General features: G+C 48.5%; 1 protein-coding gene across 2 annotated transcripts in view; it reads right to left on the bottom strand.

Moving 5' to 3' along the window:
* TLL2 (tolloid like 2) overlaps positions 1-23,482 on the bottom strand; it is a 145,309-nt gene that overhangs the window by 21,471 nt on the left and 100,356 nt on the right. For both annotated transcript variants that reach the window (XR_011462779.1, XM_005898846.2), the window contains exons 9-13: positions 21,831-21,946; positions 15,973-16,075; positions 7,959-8,075; positions 6,646-6,791; positions 5,725-5,920 (exon numbers count right to left, since the gene is read on the bottom strand). Coding sequence is in view for 1 of the 2 variants with exons in the window: in XM_005898846.2 (XP_005898908.2) it covers positions 5,725-5,920; positions 6,646-6,791; positions 7,959-8,075; positions 15,973-16,075; positions 21,831-21,946 (678 nt within the window). In the remaining variant the exon portion in view is untranslated. The remainder of the gene's footprint in view (positions 1-5,724; positions 5,921-6,645; positions 6,792-7,958; positions 8,076-15,972; positions 16,076-21,830; positions 21,947-23,482) is intronic.

Raw genomic sequence — 23,482 nt, 5'->3', positions numbered from 1 at the left:
TCCTGGCATCCTTAGCCATGTGGAGGGCAAGAGGCTGGTGGGTTAGGTTTGTACTTAACTGGAGGGAGTATAGTTCCCCTGAAGACTAGAAGGGTGATGGGATGTTTGGCCATTTCCACCCCTGCTCCAGCTTGGGTGGGTGTCATGGAAGTGTACTAGGGCCCTGCCCCTGAAGGGGTGGGCCTGGGTGTACTCTGCGTCACCTCCCACTGGACTGAAGTAGCACCTACTTGAAGTCAACAGGCTTGTGCTTGCTCTAGGCTACAGTGGTCAAGACTAAGTACCCCAGGAAAAGTTGGGGAGTAGGGAAGGGTGGTGGGAGAAGAGGCTGAACCAGAGACCAGCTTCACAGAGTGGGATTCTGACTCTTTTTTGCCTTCTCCAAGTGGTACCAGTGACAGAAGGAACCATTCTGAGGTTAGATAATGAGATGACTCAGGCAGGATCCCAAAGCTATTTCAGAGAGAGTTAAGGAAAGGGAAGGCAGGGCACATCCCTAAGCTTCTAAGGCACCTTGAAGAAAGCCAGCCCCCGCCCCCCACATCAAACACTCTGTGGTGGGCCCGCAGCACTGGGACCGGGGAATATGGGGATCAAGGTGGGAGATCCTCCTACCTTTGATGTGAGGAACGTATCACCAAATTGACCCTGCCAACCTGCAAATGCACTCACTATCTCCCCAAGTAAGCAGGGACGTGAGGTGCTCTGCCTGTGCCCGGCCAGCAGGCTCTGAGCAGGAAAGCCATCTGGCACCAGAGGAGGGATGCAGAGGCCAACTGGCACCCTGGACAGAGCCATGTGCCAGCTGGGCCCTGGGCAGAGATTCCTGCCAACTGGCACCAAGGCCAGAGCTTCGGTGGCTGGTCCAACTCCTCTGCATGGCCTCTGTAGTTGCTCTTCTAGTTTCTTGCACTGGAGAGTTCCTGACACACGCGCTGGCCCCTGTGTGCTCACAGGACATCCTACTGATGACCTTGTAGGGAAAGGCTGGCAAAGAAGCTGGCTGTGTCCAGACCTCTACCAAACTGTGCTAGACCCCACGTAACTGCAGAGCCCTTGCAACACAGCTAGTCTAAGTTCAGACCTGCTGCGAGGGTAAGACACGCTGGATGTCCACTTAGTGTGGGGCGAAAAAAGCCATAAAATCTCTCCCAATATTTGTATATTGGATCCTACCCGGTGGTCCAGTCCAGTGGTTAAGAATTGGCTGCCAATGCAGTGGACAAGGGTTTGATCCCTGGTCTGGGATGATCCCACATGCCACGGGGCAACTAAGCCTGTGTAACCACCACTACTGAGCCCATGCACCCGGAGCCTGTGCTCCGAAACGAGGAGCCACTGCAATGAGAAGCTTCTGCACCCCAACCAGAGAGTAGCTCTCACTCATCGCCCCTGGAAAAAAAGCCTGTGTTTAGCAGCAAAGACCCAGTGCAGCCAAAAATAAATAAATAAAAACATATAAAAAATTTAAAAACCTTAAAAAATACTGTGTGTATTGATTACAGATTAACGTGACAGTAGGTTTGATACGGTGGGTTAAATAAAACATGGTATTAAAACTAATTTTGCCTCTTTCTTTCCTCTTCTTCTTCTATCTGTTTTATAAGGTAGCTGCTAGAAGGTTTAAAGTTACATGCACGGCTTGCATTTGTGACTCGCCTCCTATTTCTGTTGGACAGCACTGCTCTGCACTGTGTTCTCTGGCTTCATTCATCCTCGTGGGAACCCTGAAAGGTAGGCAGAGCAGGGAGCAAGAAGCCCAATCCACAAATGAGAATCTGAGCCTTATTCATTCATCCTTTGCCCCATAAGTATTTACTGAACTCACTGTGGGTCTGGCACTAGGAATACGGTGGAGGACAAAGTAGGCAGGATTGAGTCTCAGAAAGGAAAACTGACCTGCCTGAGAGCAGGGAGCTGGCAAGAGGCGTGGGCAGGACTAGACCCCACACTGCAGAGGCTGAAGCCAGGGCCCTTTTCCCTATTCTCTCATGTGTAGAGAAGGTAGAAAGATGATGAGCGTCAGAATCAGATGAAAAATTCAAATCCCTTCACTTTACTTCCCTGTGGCTTTCAGGTCTCTGTAGAGGAAAGACAGTGAGCTGTGGAATCCTACATGTCTGGGGTCTAGTTCTAGCTCAGCCGCCTTAGAGCTTCAGTTTCTTCTGTTTTAAAATGGGGGTAATAACACCAAGCAAGGAGTTTTTCTGAAGACAAAGGGAGGTAATTAATGCAGCTTCTGGCACTCAATAAATGTCTTTTCTTTCTCCTTTAATAGATAGGTCCCAAAGAGGCTTCCACCAGACCTGGCTCCTCTTTGAAGACTCAGGGGTCAAGGTCAATGCTGTATAGTTCTCCTTTTCTAAATGTGGTTCTCTGCAGCCCTTCTTGACATAAAGACAAGCTCAAAAAAGATGTCTTAACTGTGCAGTTAGTATACATGGGCCTCAACACCTTGACAAGCATCTAAAAGGATGTCTGCCAACTGAAAGGTCTTTGAACCTTGTCTGGGTACTCACTCACCCCAACCCCACACTGAGTGAGACCCTCCTCCAACGTCCACACTTCACACAACATCACTGCCCATTGGCTTACAGGTCCCCTTGGTCAGCTTGAGCTCTTGAAGACAATGACCATGTTTTCCTCTGTCCCACAGCCCCTGACACACAGTTTGATGACTGCTGAATAAACGTTAAATGTGGAGTGGGGAGAAGATGGTATTTTGTAACCAGCAAAACAGAGCCAGTTATCACAGCTGGTCAGAGCAGGTCAAGGCTCTCGACTCAGTCCTTTACAAACCAGTTTAGCATCACAGAGAGAAACTTCCCCCACCCCATCGCAATGCCTGCTATCTCCACTAGGGCTGCCACAAAAAAAGCAGAAGGTTCAGTTAAAGTTGAATTTCAGATGAACAATTATTTCTTAGTACAGTATGCAATATTTGGGACACACACTAAAAAGATCATTCTTATCGGCATTTTGAATTTAACTGGGCAAACTATTTTAACTTGTTCAATTTGGAAACCCTTCAATTTTAGCTGGTCTTCTCAAAAATTATAATGCTGATCATCAGTAGAACCAGGAATGAGATGTGAGTGGGCCAGTGCCAACTGGTTACCAGTTATCTCACTGCAAAGAAGTCCCAACACCTAAGACCTGGGGGTGGAAAACAGGGAAGGAGGAGGACAGGAGAATTAGGACAAAGAGAATTAGAATTAAACCTCATGATTATGGGTGACAGGTTAACTAAGTTAAACAGGTTAACTAAGTTAACAGGTTAACAAAGTCATTTATATCACAGTCCTGGAACCTAGAATCTGTCACCTTACCCTTACATGGCAAAAGGACTTTGCAGATGTGATTAGATTCGGGTTCTTAAAATGGGAGGTTATGCTGGATCAGCTTGGTGGGCCCACAGTAACAAGGGTCCTTCCAACTGAAAGCAGCAAGAGGAGGATCAGGGTCAGAAAAGGAAACATAACGATGGAGATTGAGGTCTATGATGCAGCCTGAGAAGGTCCCAGACACCCTTGCTGGCCTGAAGACCAAAAACACCACCAGTCAAGAAGTGCAGGCGCCTCCTCCCAGAAGCTGGAAAAGGCAAGGATGTCTGAGCTCGAGAACTGGAAGGTGATCACATTTGTGCTGATTTGTTACAGCATCAATAAAAAACTGATACATGGTGACAGCAAGAAGAAACTGTCACAGCATTTTTTCCAGAGAAGAAAATAACTACTTCAGAGATCCCTTCCTCAGCAAAGAAATTAACAGGACTAGACAGGATACCATGTCTACTCATGTAACGCTATTTCATTTCTTCCTGACAATAACTCTGAGATAAAGTAGTACTGTCATTTCTACAGGTGGAGAGACTGGGACTCAGGATTTGTAACTTGCTTAAGACCATCCAGCCGCCGTGGCTGCTAAGTCAGACGGGGGTTTCCCCAGGCTGGGAGATGCACATGCAGTCTGGGCTAGGGTGGGGAGGGGGCTGTGACTTTCCTGGGATCTCTACTAAGACCCCCACGTTCTTCTTTCCACTACGATCACTAACCTAACTGCATCTGCAATACACGTGCTGTGGCTTGGTTTTCTGTTTTTTGCTTCGATTTGCCTGGGAAAGTAACTGGAGACTTTGTCTCCAGTTATTCAGAATGGTATGCTTCTTGCTCTGTTTTGGTTTGCTGTCGTCAGACGCCTCAAAGCAGGAAAAAATAACATTCCCACACACTCGTGTGGCGCTTCTCAGCTTATGAAGTGTCTCCACAGCCATTAGTTCACTGGGGCTTCACTGCTGGTTGGGGGAAAATGGGCAGATTTCCTTCTCCTTGTTTTACAGAGAGGAACACTGAGGCTTCAGCAAGGACAAAGGGATGCCGGCTCAGGTCACACAGCTGGAAATGGGCTCTTCTGACACCATCTGCTCACCTAAAACCTGGGAGAATGGGATAGAAAGGGGGCAGATGGAGAGACGGAGTAAGGAAGGGACCAAGATTTCTGGGTCAGCACAGCCAGGAGCCCGGGAAAGGAGGGAAGAGGGAGGGAGTTACTGATCTGTCACTCCAGTTACAGACTGGATATATCCGTTCAGTGGCTACTGGTGTGCTGGTGGGCGCCCAACCCAAATGCATTGTGGAATAGCCTATATTCCTTCTTAGCAAGTGGTCTGAGGAATTCCAGGGTGCTGAGAGTGGAGAAGGCAGACCTGTCCATTGAAAAGTGTCTTAGGAAGCTGTTCTGCTGGGGCCAGGAATGATGGTCTTCCCATACCACTCTGGGTCTGATTTTATCAAGAACTTGCAGAGCAGTCAGTCCCTAATGCAGCACAGATATTCATTTCCTGAGCACCAAACCCTCTCAATCTCCCCAACAAGCCCTGCCCACTTGAGCGTAGACTTGCAAGTTGGGAGCTGATGCTTCAGGAGCCAAAGACCTGGGCTGCCTCTCTACCCCATATCAGGGAATGCAAGGCAGTGTTTTGGAGAGAGTTTGTTTAGGAGTCAGACTGTGACTGGATTCTTGGTCTGCCGCTTAACTATCTGAACAACCCCGAGCCTGCCTTTTTTTTTTTTTTTAAGATTTTCCTATTAATAACGGTAACAGTCCCTACTGATTAAGTGCCAGTGCTGTGTTAGAGGCTTCACGAGTTTTATGTCATGTATCCTCATCACCTTCTGAGGTGGGATAATCGCCATTCCCATTTGACAGATGGGTGGGGGGTGGTGGGCTGAGGCACGACAGCTTAGGTGACTTCCCACAGCAAGGGGCAGGGCCAGGATTGGAACCCAGGCTGTAGTCCGAGCCTGCCTTTTTAAATCTTGATCGAGGGCATTAAATGACATAGTGTAAATCAAGTACCTTGCACAGTTCCTGACACAATAGGTGCTCTATTAATGATAGTGACCACACAAGCAAAAATTGTTATCAATGCTCAGTTTCACTAAGGTTCATGAAGCTGAACTTGCAAACTAATAAACCTAATTTCCAAGTGCAGCAGCAAAACTTTCTGCCACAAAGACAGAAGCCAAGGCTAAGCCTGTTCCTGAGTCAGTGGAGAACTCTCTCTATTGGGGAATCTATGCACAGCTCTTTGCATAAACGGCTCGCTGCCTCCCCACTGCAGGGAGCTTTGTTTGGTGCTAAGGTTTGTGAGTTTAGTGATTCTTAGGCCGGGGGGCAATACCTCTTCCTGTGTCTAAAATGGAAACAACTGCTAATTCATACCCTTGAAAAAATTGGCTGCAAAGCCAGCTTTATTGATAGAGCCGTCGGACACGAACTTCATCCACATTCTATTGGAGCTGGACTTCACATCGTCTGGCTTCTCATAGCCACAGAAGTGGCCGATCAGGGCGCTGTCTTCCGTGAAGCCGTCACGGATTTCCAGGTAGTCATATGCACAGCTGTCATGCCTTTCGATCTAAATGGAGAAACAGAGGCAACGTGGAAGATAGCAGCTCGGCCTCAAGGTTTTCAATCTAATAAATATCACTCTTAAAAACCTAACCAGGAGGCCAAGGGCTCAAGTGTGTCCTGAAACTTTTCCAAGCTGTCTCCTACTTGCTTAAGGCAAGGATGAATCAAGCTGCAAAGACATTAAGTCATGATAAACTGGGAAAAAAGAGTCAATAAAATGCCCTGGGATCCCATTCTAGACTTTTGCTTCAATGAAGGCTTTTGCTTCTGAAGGCTCTCCAGCAGCAGCCTTCAGAAAGAAGGCAGATGCAATTTCAAAACCTGCAGAGGTTTTGATACCAGATGTCCTGGCAAAATGCGCCTTGGACTTGAAATAGCCTCTTGGGTTCCTGTTTTCAACCCCAAACTGGAAACTCGTCTGTGTAGAGCAGTGTCTAAGACCAGCAGTTGCTGCTGCTAAGTCACTTCAGTGGTGTCCGACTCTGTGCGACCCCATAGACAGCAGCCCACCAGGCTCCCCCGTCCCTGGGATTCTCCAGGCAAGAACACTGGAGTGGGTTGCCATTTCCTTCTCCAATGCATGAAAGTGAAAAGTGAAAGTGAAGTTGCTCAGTCGTGTCTGACCCTCAGCAACCCCCATGGACTGCAGCCTTCCAGGCTCCTCCGTTCATGGGATTTTCCAGGCAAGAGTACTGGAGTGGGGTGCCATTGTCGACCAGCAGTACTCACCTCAAAAGCTTGGAAGGTAAGCCCCACGTGATACCCCTCAGAAACGGTAATCCTCCAAACACATTCCTTGGAAGGTCTGTAATCATCCGGGTAGTTAGGAGATTGAATCTGACCGGCGTCTTTGTTAATCTCTCCCCCACAGGTAGCTTTAGAAAAAGAGCCAGGAGGAAGGGGGGTCCCCGTCAGAGCTTATTAAGGGAGTACACCGCTAGGTGGCTCCACTTGCCAACATTTTCATTTCCAATGGACTGATGCCTCCAGAAAGGCATAGTTCCCTGTGTTTACAACTCTGAATTTTTCTCATATAAAGAAAATAACCATGGAGAGTAGTGGCTCTCTACCTTTGCTGGGCATCACAATCACCTGGGAGATTTTTTCAAGCTCTGGGAACAGGGCCACACCTCCAGAAGTTCCAATCAAGTGTGCAGGTATGGGGGGGTGGTGTTGAGGGAGGGGTCCCAGAAGCAGTGATGTCTGACTTCCCTCGTGACCCTGATGCAGAGGAAGGAGGGCCACGGGTAGCGACTGATGTATACATACGCACACTCGTGCTACTTCCTTTATAAAAACACAACTTGGGACTTCCCTGGTGATCCAGTGGCTAAGACTCTGAGCTCCTAATGCAAGGGGCTCAGGTTTGATACCCTAGTCGGGGAAGTAGACCCCACATGCCACAACTAAAAATGTCCCACATGCTGTAACTAAGACCCGGTGCATCCAAATAAGTAAATAAAAAACAAAAACGTGGGCCTCTCCAAAATCACAATCTAAGTCCCCAAGGGACTTTTCCTCTGGGGGAGGGAGGGCACAGGGTTTTGTAGCCAGAGAGACCCAATATGTAGAATAGACGGAAGCAGAATTGCCCTGGTCGCTGCTGCCTAGAGCCCAGACCTCTTGGTTTCTTCAACCACCATGGTGGCCTCACAGGCCCTTCCAAGAAATTAGTTGGAAATTTCTGGACATTGTCCAAAGTCCTTGTTTCACAAATGAAACTCAGAGAGGTTGGATTCTTTGCTCAGAATCCAACTTAAAGCTACTCAGAGGTGGCTTGCATTTCCACAGGTTCTCTAAGCCCCCAGCACTGTCCCCGCTGGACTCTAATGGGCGTTGAGCAGTGTAGTGACAGGTAGACTGGCTGTGCTGAAGGGAGCCCAGCTGGCCTCTCTGCTTCCAGACATGGAGAGAGGGGGTGGTGGCTACCCCACCCTCATGGCACCGGCAGCTGCTTCCCGGGCCAGGGTGGGAAGGGCTGCACGGGAAGAACAGAGGTACGTCAGGAGCCATACTGGCGGCCTCTCCCCTCCTGAACAAACCTTCATATACCGCGAAGAAGCCCTTGCCCAGGATGTTGCTGCTGCTTCGGAATTCCACCCAGAGGCGGCTGTCCGTGGAGGTGAGGGGCTCTGGGACTTTGTCGCCACAAAACCTACCTGGGAAAGGGAAAAGAACTGTCAGGCTGCTGGCAGATGGCAAGGAGGGGCTCAGCACAAGCAGAGAGAGAGAGAAGGCGGTGCTGCTTCAGATGAGGTTCAAGGGGAGCAGTCCTCACTGGAGGACTCATCCTGTAGCACTGAAGGATGAAAAGCTGGAATGGAAACAGTGACTGCTGGTGTGCCTCCTTCCGGAGAGTCTCAGACGCCAATCAACGAATACCCAGCATGTGGCCCCTCCCCTGCCAGGGGGTCATGATGAGTGCTAAGGGGTAGGAGGACATCTCAGCAAGGCCAGGGGTGGGGTGGTGGTCTGAGCGAGTGATGAGGGTCCCCCATTGTATTTCTACTACGTACATAGCCTTCTATTTGAGGAGCATGCCTTATACCTTCCTTGCCCCAGGAAGGGTTGCCAGAGGACACAAGATGACGTGATCAGATCTTCTTGGCTTTTGAATTCCACGAGTCTGGTCACAACACCAAAAATTTAGGGAAGTACTCAGTAAATAAGAGCACATTGCCTTCCCCTTGTTGTCTTAGAAAGATTCCTGGGATGGAGAAGCAAGGGGCTAGGGGGCAGAGAATTGGAGAGGGCACCATGGGACCTCCGAAAGGACCTGGTGCCCCAGGTGGACAAGGGTGATCGATGCCCCAGGGAGGTTTAAGGAGTTGGGAGGAGCAGAGATCTGTAACCCCGGGAGCAGTTCCTGGCAGAGCCTTGAGGGCAATAAGACCCTGGATCCCCCATGTCCCACCTGGGCTCAGAACAGGAGTGTCTATATGGTTTCTTAAGACATTAGGGCAGGAGACAGGCAGGCAGAGTTCTTCAGGAAAAGCAGGACAGGATGGCAGCAACAGAACTCCTGGGAAGGGGATAGAAGGCACCTTCCCATGGCCCAGAGGGCCTGGACAGTCATTGACTGTCTCCCATAGAACGTCTTCTAGGGAGATACAGACTCGGCACTGATCTACATGGGCCTGGAGAAGTTGAGACAGGATAAGGCACAACAGCCACTTAGATGCCAGAGGACTGGAGACTAGAGGGGGATGAGGCCGAACCAGGAATGCCAGTCGGGATAGCAATGCAGATGCCCCTGGGACACCAGGCTCTGGCACAAAGTGTGCCCCCTACTGGCACTCTGGTGGGGGGACACAAATTGAATTCAATTAAGTTCCCACTATCTGATGCAAAGGGGCTCATAATTGCTATTGAACTTGTGTTATTGAATATACAAATAAATGTGTATTACTTAAGCTTACGAATACATTCTATGAAATCCGGACCTTTTACAGAGGAAAAGGGGGAAGGTCAGGCCTTCCCAGAGCACGGTCATCCTTGACTATTATCACTTCCAATGCCACATAAGGATAGCAGCACAGCAAGAACAGAGATGGGGGTGGGGCGGGAGGTGGGCTGAGTCACACTGATCAGCTCACAACACAGACCAGCCAAGGTCTATTTGGATGGAAAGCCCATGGTTCTGCCAAGTGCTAACAGTATGAGTCACTCAAAAGTCCATTTAACATTGTGGGGGAATGGGGAATGACTGTGAATGGGTATGGGTCTTCTTTGAGGGCTGATGAAGATGTTCTACATCTGTGGTGACGGCTGTACAAATCTGTGAGCATGCTAACACTGCTGACATGCGTGCTTTAAATGCAGAGTTGTATGGTGCGTGAATTTCATCTCCAAAAACCATTTTAAAGTTCATTTGACAGGTAGTTAATGGGTATCCTTCTATTGCCCTTCTGAGAAATGCAGGAGTGAGATGGGGAGGAATAAAAGCCACTATATAATAAAAGCCACTTGCTATTGGCCAACGGGGGTCAACGTTCTTTAAGGGTGACACAGAGGGTAGAGGCTCCTAGTTCAGCTCAGTTCAGTCGCTCAGTCGTGTCTGACTTTGCGACCCCATGGACTGCAGCACGCCAGGCTACTCTGTCCATCACCAACTCCCGGAGCTTGCTCAAACTCATGTCCATCGAGTCAGTGATGCCATCCAACCACCTCATCCTCTGTCGTCACCTTCTCCTCCTGCCTTCAATCTTGCCCAGCATCGGGGTCTTTTCCAGTGAGTCAATTCTTCACAACAGGTGGCCAAAGTATTGGAGTTTCAGCCTCCTTTAGGATGGACTGGTTGGATCTCCTTGCAGTCCAAGGGACTCTCAAGAGTCTTCTCCAACACCACATTCAAAAGCATCAATTCTTTGGTGCTCAGCTTTCATTATAGTCCAACTCTCACATCCATACATGACCACTGGGAAAACCATAGCTTTGACTAGACGGACCTTTGTTGGCAAAGTAACGTCTCTGCTTTTTAATATGCTGTCTAGGTTGGTCATAGCTTTTCTTCCAAGGAGCAAGTATCTTGGAAGGCTCCTAACCTTCCAATTCTGGCTGCCTGTAGCCTTTTGGATCTGGAGAGCTTAATAAGATGAGCTGAAACTGTTGTGGAGAATCGAGCAGGGAAAAATCCATCAGATGCTTCTACACTTCCAATAACAGCTCCTTCAGCATCACCAGTTAGTACCAATTAGTTTTTGGAAAACAACATGTAAACCTGGGGAGGTATTTCTCACCAGTGAGGAGACAGAGCCGCTGAATGCTGGTTCACAAAAGGAACGGTTTCTCAGTCAAACCCAGTTTCAAGTCCAAATTCCTCCTTTTAAAATCCCAGCTGTCACAGCTGCTGGGGATGTTTCCAAAAGAGAGAGGGACTTCCACCGCCTTGTTGCTTAAGAACCCAACCAGATGAGACTGAACCACCCACCCTGGGGCCACAGGACACCTGCCTCCGCTCCACTATCTGGGAGGAGGTAGAAATGAGCAGCTCAGCTGGATTTACTGCCTTGTGCTCGTGTGCTCAGTCGCTCACTCTTCACAGCCCCGTGGACTGTAGCCCGCCAGGCTCCTCTGTCCATGGGGATTCTCCAGGCAAGAATATTGGAGTGGGTTGCCATGCCCTCCCCTCCAAAGGATCTTCCCAAACCAGAGGCTGAACCCAAGTCTCCTGCATTGCAGATTCTTTACTGTCTGAGACACCAGGGAAGCCCCTTTACTGCCTTGGCAGAGCTAGACTTGGTAGAATAAATCACAAATTATTTCTAAGCAAAATCTCCCCAAATCACCTTGCAATTCTTAATCTGAACCTCCTGCACTGTCCCTAGACTGGTGTCACCAGACTCCTACCTTCACAGTAATGGTTCTAATAAAAGCCCCCTTTTAAACTGAGCTACTCTATACCAGACACTGTCCTATGCACTTTATATAGATTATCTATTTGTCTCCCTACTACCTTTTGAAGTAGGTGCTATTATTAATCTCGTTTCTGAAAAAAAACTGAGCCTTGGAGAATTTGAGTTGAATTATATTCAATTTATAGAGGAGGAAATGGCAACCCACTCCAGTATTCTTGCCTGGAGAATCCCATGGACAGAGGAGCCTGGAAGGCTACAGTCCATGGGGTCACCAGAGTCAGACACGACTAAGCGACTAAACCACTACCACCATACACAAGTTATGCTCAAGATTGTAACCCTGGAGTAGGAAATGGCAACCCACTCCAGTATTCTTGCCTGGAAAATTACATGGACAGAGGACCTTGCAGGCTGCAGTCCATGGGGTCACAAAGAGTCAGACACGACTGAGCGACTGAGCACACTGGTACACATTCAAGATTGTAAGTGCAGCAGGATTCGAACCTAAGCAGCCTGAGATCTTGACCTTCAGCCCCAGTCTAACCCTCTTCATCATGCTCACCATTACTGCCGCCCACCATCCAAAGGAACGTCTCTGTTTAGGACTCGGTTCTAAATACTGTACATTTTTGGATCAATAGACATCAAATCTGTTCTCTGGGAATGTAATCACTATTTCCATTTCCCAATTTGGAAACAGACACATTGGAATGATGATCAAAGACTCAAACCGTAGGGCAAGCCTATGGCAACGCCAGGCATGCCAACTTGCCTTATGCCATGGGTTCTGCTCATTTGGGAGGCTGCCCCCGGCCCAGGGAGCCCCCAGTAGTGGGGCCATGCGACACTGATTGGCCGGCCTGGCCTTTCTGAACTTCCCTCCCCACTTCAGGGAAAGGGGGGGGAAAAGGCTTTTGTGCGCATTGTGGTGGTACAGAATGCCCAAGGATGGTTCTGCATACAAAAGTGCATTGTTAGAGTAATGCCTCTAGCAGAAAGAAGGGAGGAGAATCCAATTAATAGGCCAGCATTTCAGGTTACTGGATGAGTTCTGTGCAGCCATCTTTCTCCCCTCTCTAGGTGCAAACTCATCAGTGACCCTCGCAACTGAAAAAATGAATCTGCTACCTTTAAGCAGGCGTGAAATGTTCTCAATCTACTTACATTTCCCTTTAATCAGGATGTGAAAAGCCGGGTCCCAAACAGCCTCCTCCCAGGGAGACTAACAGGCTGGACAGAAATTGGACGAGAGAAAGGTGTCAAATTCCTAAACTGAACTCTGGTTCCCGCCTTTGGAGGAGGAGCTTAATAAGGATATCAAGAAGAGGAAATGCAGATGAGGACACTACAAGAGGACTCCATGGGGAGTCATAAAGGGTTCATTCATAAAAAGTTATGCGTCCATTATGCCTGGAGTTTCACACACTGCCCTGGGAAAATATGCAATGCACAGTTTTTCAGAGCAAGATGCATACTTTCACAATCCGCTCTAATCCGCTCTCCCTCCTGCCAAAGGGGCATTGACCTGCCTCCTCGCGGCAGATTTCATGGCACTGACCCCTCCCAGGGACCAGCTCGGCCTACACAATGCACTTGTTCCAAACACAAAAGTTCACTAACAACTGCATTTGGAAACATCAGAGCAGGCCAAATAGTTGGCAAAGGAGAACTCCTGCAAATGAAGAATGACGGTTACAGGCGCTGGGCCATGCCTTGGCTGCAGCACACTTGGCACACACACACACAGACGCACACACACAAATACCTACACACACTCACTGCAAAAGTGTAAAATCTGAGCAAAACAAAAAACCCACACACAAAAACCATCACTGACAATGACGAACAGCAAAAGCCCCATCGAATCAATGAACGTGTGGTCAGAGTTCCCAGGATCTGTAGTGAGAAAATTCTTGTTTCAAGTTCAAGGGGTGGCTGGAAATCCTTCTGTCTGTGCCCATTTTCAGGAGCGTGCCTTGGCCCTCTCCAGGGAACTTTAGGAACGGAGAGCATCCCCCCTCCAGAGCTTTTCAAGTCTATCACGTTCCCTAGGGGGTATGGGGTGCCAGATTTAACAAACAAAAATACAGGAAGCCCAGTTCAATTTGAATTTCAGATAAACAACGAATCACGCATTTTTATCTGGCAGTCCTATGGGGAGTCCCTTCTAGATTCACAGTCCCCTCACCCCATCAGCGGGACTTCTAAGTTCTGAACTGATCTCAAGCCACTGGCAGGCTGTGTGGCCCTGGTGAGTCAGCCTGCTCTGGGGAGTGTGGGTTTCTCATGAGGGTGTGTGATGAAGGGACTCAAAGGTCCACACGATTCCACATTCTCAAGAAACTCCTCCCACACAGCATTTTAAAAAATTCAATTATGAAATATTTGGTTGCATTCTTATAAAAAAGCCAAATAATCCAGAAGTACACAAACCAAACCATGAGGTTGCCCCCTCCCCAGCTTTCTTTCTCCAAGGCAACCACCTTCTTTAGTTTGCTGAGAGCCCTTGCAGCCCCGTTTCTGTGTATTTGGTACTAGACAAGTACACATGCACAAATATTTATTGGTAAGTGGGATCATTCCCTGATCCACCACGTGGAGATCCTGATTCAACAGTTTCCCAGGAATCTCATAGGAATCTTCCCCGCTGACGCTAGGGTGCAGTCAGGTTTGGAACCTCTGCGACCAGGACAGCAGTCCTGTTTTTATTTTGTTGCACCCAGTCGGTGCTACCTACAAAGCCATGCCTCCCCATACACACTGCGTCTGCTCACGTTGGACAGGAAGCAGAAACCCAGGGCAGACAGCCTCCACCCTGCCATCGGGGGGCACAGCCCATCTGTCCCGAACTGCACACACTCCTGTCTGTTGGTGCCTGGCCTGGGAATCAGTTTCTTGCCCTGCTTTCCTGGACCACCGACTACCTGACTGACCCCCCTACCAGTGATAACCTGGCACCCTCCACTCAAAGCCGGCTCTGGCTACAAATACCTACCTATTTGTACCTCTAGGAAGTTAAGCTCATGGCCCTCTGGACTGAGAGGACTTGTGTGCCCTTCCCAGCAGTAGCTGACCTGGCTGAGACCCTTTGGCCATATGGAAGCTTAGTATTTGCCAGGACCCCTGGGTCCAGCCAGACCTTCCATCCCTGTCTCTCCTGAGCTATTCTGAAATCTGACAGGAAGCTGGGCTTGGTCTGGCAGGGAAACTCCCCACCTTACCGCTCTCCACTCTTTCCTGCTTCCATCTTTAGCCAGCTGTCGTACTCGGCCCAGTGACTGGAAGCATCACAAGTATGGCTTTTTGCCCACGTGAAGATCTGCCAGGGACAAAGTTTGCAGAGAGAACATAGAGTGGTCCACCTCAGAAGCCCACCCTGAACAGCCATCTATAAACAGCTCGCTGTCAGCAGAGACCCTCCCAACTGACTCCTTAGGCTCTGCTCCTCTTTCTGGTTCCACCATGGTTGACATTCCTGGGCCAAACGAGTCCCCACGTCCATTGTCCTGACACCGATGCCATCAAGCCTCTATATGACCTTAACTTTCCCTGGTCACCCTTAGAGACCTCTCTTCTGGTGGTCAATCCTGAGTGAACCGACCTTTCTCTTTATGCCACCTGCCCACTGCCTCTCACTCAAAGGCCCACCTGCCTTTTCATCGATGAGTTCATGTACTGTTCATCTTCTCAAAAGAACACATGTTTATCAGAGAAGAATTAGAAAATACAGCTAAACCAGGAACAGAGAATAAATTTTTATATCCATCATCCTGAAATAACCACTGTTATTTATTTACATTTCTAACTTTACTTAATATTTATATTGTAGGTCATAAAATGGTTCCTTTCAGTTGAATCCAGCCGGCCTGATTGTTTTAAGTAATTTTGCTTTGGGTAACTCGAGTCAGAATATTTTGTTTAGTTTGCCACACTCCCCACCACTCCTTACTTTATTATACCAATGCCATCTCTCTCATTTATACCTTACTCCCACTGCTGCTGCTAAGTCGCTTCAGTCGTGTCTGACTCTGTGCGACCCCATAGACGGCAGCCCACCAGGCTCCTCTGTCCCTGGGATTCTCCAGGCAAGAATACTGGAGTGGGTGGCCATTTCCTTCTCCAATGCATGGATGCATGCTAAGTCACTTCAGTCGTGTCCAACTCTGTGCAACCCTATGGAAAGCAGCCCTGAAGGCGTCTGATTTTGCAATGCTTCATAATATATATGCTTTTGTTAAAACAGAATCTTACTACATATCCATTTTGCAACACTTTTTGCATAGCAACATACAACAAACATCTTTCTGTATCAATAAATAGTCCAACTTTGTTTTTAATGGCTGGATAGTTTTCCATGGAAAAGATGTATTATAATTTATTCATCTAACCCCTACTGTTGAATATTTAAATTGTTTTCAATGTTTCCTGCTTCAATGAATGTCCCTGTAGCGAGAGCTTTGCACACTTCCTTAATTAGTTTCCTAGGATAAACTCCAAGAAGTGGAACGGCTGGGTCAAAGAGTATTCGCAGTTTTAAAAGCTTTTAACATGTGCGGCCAAATGGAGTGTTCAGAGTTTTACAACAACACCAACCCGTGAGAGCTTCCTGTGACTGGTGGATGGCCCCTTCCAAACATTTAAGAGCATCCCAGAGAGCATCTGAGCATGCCCCTCTTGAGGCTCTCTGAAGTCAACTCACCCAACAGGGGGGCTTTTCTCCAGTAACCATCCCGGACCTCCACGTAGTCGTACCAGCACAGGCGGCTTTTAAACAAATCCATGGATGTGAAGTTTAAGACGATCTGTAAAGAGTTACCGTAAAGTGAGTTTTGGCAGCCAAGTCTGAGGAGTTTTGAAGATACATCTTGCATAGCGGTGTTCTCACGTTACCCTTTAGCATACAGAGCTCTCAGACCACAGTAGGAGTGTCCCCTCAAAAATGCATTCACAGGAAACCTCGTGACATTAAATAATAAACCTTAAACAGGATGAGGAGTAAACAGAGGAGATGGGTTCTATGGTTCTGTCTGGGGAATAACTTGAGCTTTTGAAGTCGCTTAGTGGTTTACAGAAAGCAAGATGCATTAAAAACACAGGCCAGGATGCGTTGAGACTGGGGATTTGGGAGGAGGTAAGGGGTCAGTGAAGTTTAGAGATACGAAAAGATCTTAAAACATCATCAATCATTCTAAAGGGCCTGGGGTGAGCCTGAGTGCATCCGAGCATCTCTGTGATCAATGTTCCCCTGGTTGTGACCTCACTCTTCTGAGGTGTGGTGTGTTAATAACCTTCCTACAGTTTTGTTCATTCATTCATTCATTCCACCATTGTTAGCTGACCACCTACTGTGTGCCAGTCTGTGTCGGCCAATCAAGATAGAAAGGTCAGTAAGACAGAGTTCTTGGCTGTAAGCTCTTGCCTGTAAGTTCTCTGCCAAAACTCAGAGAAGGAGGACAGATGTGCTAAATCAATTAGAACACTATGGAAGAAATGCTGAAGACAGGGATGGACAGAAAGGCATTCTGGAGCTTCGAGGAAGGAGAACTAGATTCTGCCCTGGGGACAAGGAGAAGGTTTCTGGGAGGAGGTGGCATTTAACCTAAGGGGAACGGGGACGCAGGGGTAGAGGAGGGCCAGATGGAATTTTGGTGCGAGGCCTTGACAGGAGCAGACCAAGGAGACACCTAGGGAACTGTGCTGAGTGTTCCGTAGAGGTCATTGTGTGCACGTCTGGAGTGAGGGGGCAGGAGAGGCGAGGAGGGAGGCTTCAGTTCCTTTGGACAATCTTCAGACCCCCCTGAGGCCATTCAGTCGGTGCCTTAGTCCACAAGTGATGGAAGGGGCTGGGTGGCCCTGCAGGCTCAGCACGTGGGCCCTGCGCCCCTTCCAGCCCAGACCGAGGTCGAGTTTGCTCTCTCCCCTCACCCCCGCTTGGACCCCACCACGCATGGTGCCCAGGACTGTCTGGCTGCAGCTCTCCGGTGGGCTCCTTGTCTGTTGTGCTTGGCGTGTCCTCACCTGTCACCTCTAAGCTCTTCTTCTCTCCAGAGTCCTGCGTAAGGCCAATGCCCCAGCCCCTGCAGCCCTGAAGTTTTCCCACCCAGGGCGGTGGGGGGTTTGCTCACAGTCAGTTCATCTTTTTCTAGCATCTTCACTCTCCTGCCTCCACTGACCACTTTCTTTTCTGTTCTTATAGCCCTGGGTCTTACATCTCTAAGTAAAACTTTGGGCTGGAGGCTTTGCGGTGCTCTCCTGGCCACATGGAAAGCACTTGGGTCTTGTCCTCATTCCCTGGCCTCTCTGCTTGGAATCTCTCCTCTCTGGTTTTTGCCATGGCAGCCTGTGCTCTGTCCACTGTTCTCTCTCTTCTGCTGGCCCATTCACTGTGTTGTTCAGTCACCGAGTCGTGTCTGACTCTTCGCGACCCCATGGACTGCAGCACACATGCTTCCCTGTCCCTCACCATCTCCCAGAGTTTGCTCAAACTCATATCCATTGAATCGGTGATGCCAATAACTAGAGGGCACCTCAAAAGAAAAACATCGTCCTCCCAGCTTCCCTGTCTGTAGGGGACACCTTCACCCCAGTCACTAAGGTGCTCTACCTCGGAGTTAGTTCTCCTCGGCCTCCACTGTTTATGCCAGCGCTGATGGACTTTCTTCCTTTGAGATGTCGGAGTCCCTGCTATGAGCCATCTCGCTCCCCTTCACCAGGCCTACTGCACCCCCATCCGTTCTGCACACAAGGTCTTCTGGATCAGTCCTGCACTGACAGCTCATGTTTACCAGCTCCCTCCTATGCTCAGAAAACTTCAGTGGCTACCTATACACCTGTCTCATAAACTAAACTTGGCTTACTTTTCAGAGCCTCCAGCACCCAGCCTACCTGACCTTGTTTTCCAGGTACACCCTGATGTATCTGTGCTAATGGGTCCTTCCCAGACCTAGATCAGGGGCCCCTCCCTCCTCCCTGAGGCCTTCCCTGATTGCCCAGATAAACCTGACTTTCCCTCTTTGGAGCTTTCCCCCTCTTAGAGTGATTCTAGAGCAAGTGAACTCCCCCCCCTCTCTTAGAGTGATTCTAGAGCAGGTGAATTCCCCCCTCTCTCTTAGAGTGATTCTAGAGCAGGTGTTTTTAGGGGCAGGAAGATCTGGATTTCTTTCCAGCTCTGAAATCTTGGGAAAATACTTTCCCCTTGGACCTTTAGCTTTCTCACCTGTAAAACAACATGCCCACCACTGGGTTTTTGACGGGACTGCATGAGAAACTGTATATGGTATATATAGTGCCATGCCTGGACATAACAGACACTTTATAAAGGGCGATTTAAAAAAATCAAGCCACACTGCGTGTACATGGTGTATTAAGGGCTCTTTGTAGCCTATCTTGAGAGTGCCCACAGCGCCACAGTTCAGGTCTCAGGACAAGCAGCACCATCTTCGACAAAGCCCTATAATCTCCTAGGAAGTGAAGTCAGTACCGGAAAATAACTGGCCAGCTCACCTCCTGTGCTGTGTGTGTGCGTGTGCGTGTGTGTGTGTGTGTGTGATGTTACTCTTCTTTCAACCTGCCTGTGGATTGAACTCACTTCAGAAGTTAAAATAAGTACTGGTGCTGAGCAAATGCCCCTCCTTCAATTAAATCAGACTCCCTAGAGGTGAAGAAAGGACTCTCAACTCTGTCTCTTGAAGACAGAGGTTATACCTTACATTTCTTTCATCTCTCTCATAGTGCTGGAATTCAGGAAGGAAGGGCTCGGTAATCCTTGCTAACTGGTTGCAATATAATTCTTTAGCCTTTGCTTTGAAAAATTTCAGAACGGAAATGTTATTGCAACCTCCTCAGCAACATGTTCACAATGTAAATGAATGGATAATTATTCAGGCTAATTATTTAGGTATATTAGTGAACCACAAAGACCACAGGGGAAGAGGTTGATGCACAGGAGGCGAAACTCAAATCAATCAAGTTTGCTGATTACTAACACCTCTGGAGAAGGCTGGATGAAGCCAAAGTTGAAATAACTGGGGCTGGAATTTCAATGATATATTCTCCCTGCTCCAGTCAGCATATATATTCTCCCTGCCCCAGTCAGAATTTATAATTAGGGCTTGGTGACTCTTCTGCTGTTCACACATATCACATAGCCTCTGCTATTCAGGGCAATTCAACAATTTAGGGATTACCACATCCCTTCCTCTTCCTCCTCCTCCTCCTTTCTGCCTCCCTCCCCTGAAGCCTCCTGCAGGCACAAGGACAGCAAACCTGCTCAAGGCAGACTGGTCTGAAGTCTCTTAGGTTCAAGATGATAACCATGCTGTTATAAATGCCTAGAGCCAAAGGAAGGATGTGAGCATGTGGCTGCTGTGTGTGTGTGCATGTGAGTCTGTGTGTATGAATGCATGTTTAAATGTCTAGCCTGTCCCCTTTGTGGAATAATTTAGGATGATTAACTATCCAGGCTCTCCAAATCAAATTGCCTGGGGTCAAATCCCAGCTCTACAACAAAGGAGTAGCCTTAGGCAAGTTCATTTCCTTACCTGCAAAATGAGTGTGGTAATAGTCACAGGAAGTGAGGATTAAATGAGAGACTCCACATGCTATGCAGAGAACAATGCCTAGCCCATAGAAAGTGCTCACAGTGGTTCCGAGCCATCACTTCTCTCTAGTTATCACAATATTTTTAACTTAACATTTAAGTGGACATTTTTTTGAATTGATGAATTAGGAATATTCTGAAGAATGGCTACAGGTACCTGAAAATCTAACACCCCCCCCACTGCACCCCCAACTATAATTTTTTCCATTCGGCCACTCATCTATCTACACGTCCACAAATACTTATTGTGTGACTCTGTACCATGGGCTGTATTGAGTGTTGGGGGTGGACCATGTCTATGGTCAAGGAATTTAGGGTCTAGAAAGGGAAGAGCCATATAAGTCAGCAGTCAAGATACTGTGAGACAAGTCACGACAGGTATAACTGTAGGAAGCTAGACTCAAGGGGCAGAGAGGACATTTCACAGGTAGCTGCGTCTAGGTTGAGAGTGTTGCAGGAAGGAGAACCCCTTCCAGGGTCCGAAACTGGGCTCTTGTCTAACACTCGGAAATGAATTGTCCGAGGAGACACATGTGCTGACAAAGCCAGAGATTTTATTGGGCAAGGGCACCCGGGTGGAGAGCAGTAGGGTAAGGGAACCCAGGAGAACTGCTCTGCCGCGTGGCTCGCAGTCTCGGGTTTTACGGTGATGGAATTAGTTTCCGGTGGTCTTTGGCCAATCACTCTAATTCAGAGTCTTTCCTGGTGGCGCACGCATCGCTCAGCCAAAACGGATGCTAGCGAGAGGGATTCTGGGAAGTGGACGGACACGCAGTGTCTCCAGGAAAGACTCTGAATTAGAGTGATTGGTCACAGACCACCCGGAAACTAAACCCATCACCATAAAACCCGAGACTGCGAGCCACGCGGCAGAGCAGTTCTCCTGGGTTCCCTTACCCTACTGCTCTCCACCCGGGTGCCCTTGCCCAATAAAATCTCTGGCTTTGTCAGCACATGTGTCTCCTCGGACAATTCATTTCTGAGTGTTAGACAAGAGCCCAGTTTCGGGCCCTGGAAGGGGTCCTCCTTCCTACAACAAGAGGACCTGAAGGACCTTTGGTTTTGTAGAGAGGTGTAGGGGAAAAAACCAAACTTCGAGGTGCAGAAGCCCCAGTTCCCAGTTCTATATCCTATAGTGGATAGGGGCAAATTTTTAAATGTCTGAGACTCAGATCCTTTTTCATATGAGGGAAACAAGAAGATGAACCCGGCAGAAGGGTTCAGAATACACCACCCCTGCACCAGGGCAAAAGAGACCTGCCCTGGGCTCAACTTTAGAGGGCTGTGGAATTTTCAGAACCAAAGGAATGTGCCTACCCAGGATTTTCCCAGGTCCTACACCTTAAACTGCACCCAGGACAGGAATCCAGGGTGTGCAATGATCTCTGCCTCGGATCCACCCTCCCAAAGGTGGACAACACAGACGGCCAGTCCACTTCCACTGGAAGGGGAGCCCAGCAACAGCTGTTTGCAAGGTAGGTGTGGAGAATGCTTGGGACTGTGGGCTGGGGGGTGCCCTAGTTGCTCCTAGATGGAACTGGGGCTGGGAAGAGGAGGAGGGGACAGCCATGGTTGGGGGCTAACTTTCCTTATAGTACCACTTTGATACACAGCACTCTGAGGTGTCCAGAAATTCTAAGTTGGTCTCTTGCCTTCCAGAGCATCCTGCTGGTGTCTTTATCAAGGTAGGAGGATAGCGCCTACTTTGTTTGACCAGACGTGAGCTTGAGTTAGAACTCCAGTGGACATGTAGTACATAGGCCTCCATTTGTATGGGCGGGGGGGAAAGTCCAGAAATCATGAACGTTCAGCAAGCTTGCCCAGTAACTGGCACATAGTAGGTGCTCATAACATAACATAACAGATACCATTACTACTATGAATAATAACACTAATTCCTCATGCCTCACCCAACTCAAAGAATGCAACGTCATTTCCCGAGGTGGTTTCATACCTACCTTTTCCCCTGGAGTGACTGATATCCTCCAGACACAGTGGGAGTAAGAAGGGTAGCCGTTCGGGAAACCAGGTGCAGAAAAGTTCCCCATCGTGTCCTGCAGGGTCTCCCCACATGCTGCACAAGCAAAACAGCACACGTGATTCGGGCATGTGCACACGCTTCCCGCCCATGGACAGGGCTGCTAAGCAAATTCACTGTTAACCAGCCAAAGCCCCAGGAACAGCTTGCTGAAAAGCATGGCAGGCAGATGGACATTTTTCTGACCAATAAAAGCAAAAACTAGGCCTGGGTGCCAAAAAGTAACACCCTAAGTGTTTCCCCTGAGGCTCTCAGGATTGAGCACAGCCTAGAGCTGGCTTTGAATTTAGCTCTCCAGCTGGCTGTTGGGTGGTGGGCACATGTCCCAGCTTTGCTGGGCCTCAGTTTTCTTTATCTGTGAAATGGGTGGGACCTGCTTAGAGGGTTAATGAAACCATCTGCTTTACATGAAACAGCCCAGCACAGTGCTTGACATACCATGAGTACCCCCTGCATAACAGCCATTATAATTACTGCTAATAACATCTGTGGCAGAGAGAATATGAAAGGGCAAGCATGCGGAGCAAAAAAGAAAGAGAAAACAAAATACTTTGCAATATACATCAGCTGTTAAGTGAGATCTTGTCTCTTCTTTTTCTGCTACCCACCTCTGAAAGAGCATGGAATAGTCAAGAAAAGGAAGGAAAATGACCAGCGGGACAGGAAGCTGGCTCATTCTACAGTGGGATATTCTTCCCTTGAATGTTTGAGGGTTGCCTGGAGTCTGGAACCTAGTCCTATGCATGTGAGCAGTATTTCCCCTAATCTGTTCTCAAAAGAAACAATGTCTGTAGGCATAAACTTGGAAGCTGTGGGTTTCATATCCCTTCACCTCGAGGGATTCAGAACTCAAAGACAAGAGCGTTGGTTTGCTGAGCGCCCCTCGACTCGTGGGGCCACCTCCAAAGTGTGGGACACATACTTCCTTACGCTTCTTTTCCTCCACTCAACGTGGCCTCTGCGTGGCAACCACCTTTACTTTCAGTGACTGCTTGAAACTACTTGAAGATGCATTTTGGGGAGCTGCAGGAAGGGATGGCTGGAGAACGGCCCATCCTTGACCTCAGGAAATCCTGGATATCGGGGCTCCGATATCATGTTACTGAACAACTGCCAGGCATCGTGAGGATTACGCCCAGCAGTCAACACCCCTGAGGGCTCTGTGGAAATTATTTTAGAATAATCATCAACATTCTGCAGGGACAGACACATTACTGTATGGCTCCATGGTATTTACCAGCTGCTTCCAATCCTTCGGGGGGAAGTAAGAGGCATACATATATACATTATAACTAAATAAATACTGAGGCATTTCCCAGGGAATGCTATAAGATTTCTCTTTCAATGCAGCAGGGTTATATGATACACGTGTCCTGTAATTCAGCCCTAACACACCCCCAGACGACTAATAGCTGGATGGACACATTTCCTAGAGTTTCATGATGGAGCAGTCCCACACGGTCCTCTGCACACAAGCTGGGGCAGCCAGAGGGCTTTCCTGGGCAGGTTCAGGACACAGATGGTCGGGAAGTGGGTTGTAGGAGGAAGCGAGTCTCCCAGAACGGTGGCCTG

Source organism: Bos mutus, chromosome 26, assembly GCF_027580195.1.
Source record: "Bos mutus isolate GX-2022 chromosome 26, NWIPB_WYAK_1.1, whole genome shotgun sequence".
Classification (NCBI taxonomy): Eukaryota; Metazoa; Chordata; class Mammalia; order Artiodactyla; family Bovidae; genus Bos; species Bos mutus.
The sequence above is the reverse complement of the archived record's forward strand: the minus strand, read 5'-3'. Positions and strand labels throughout refer to the sequence as shown.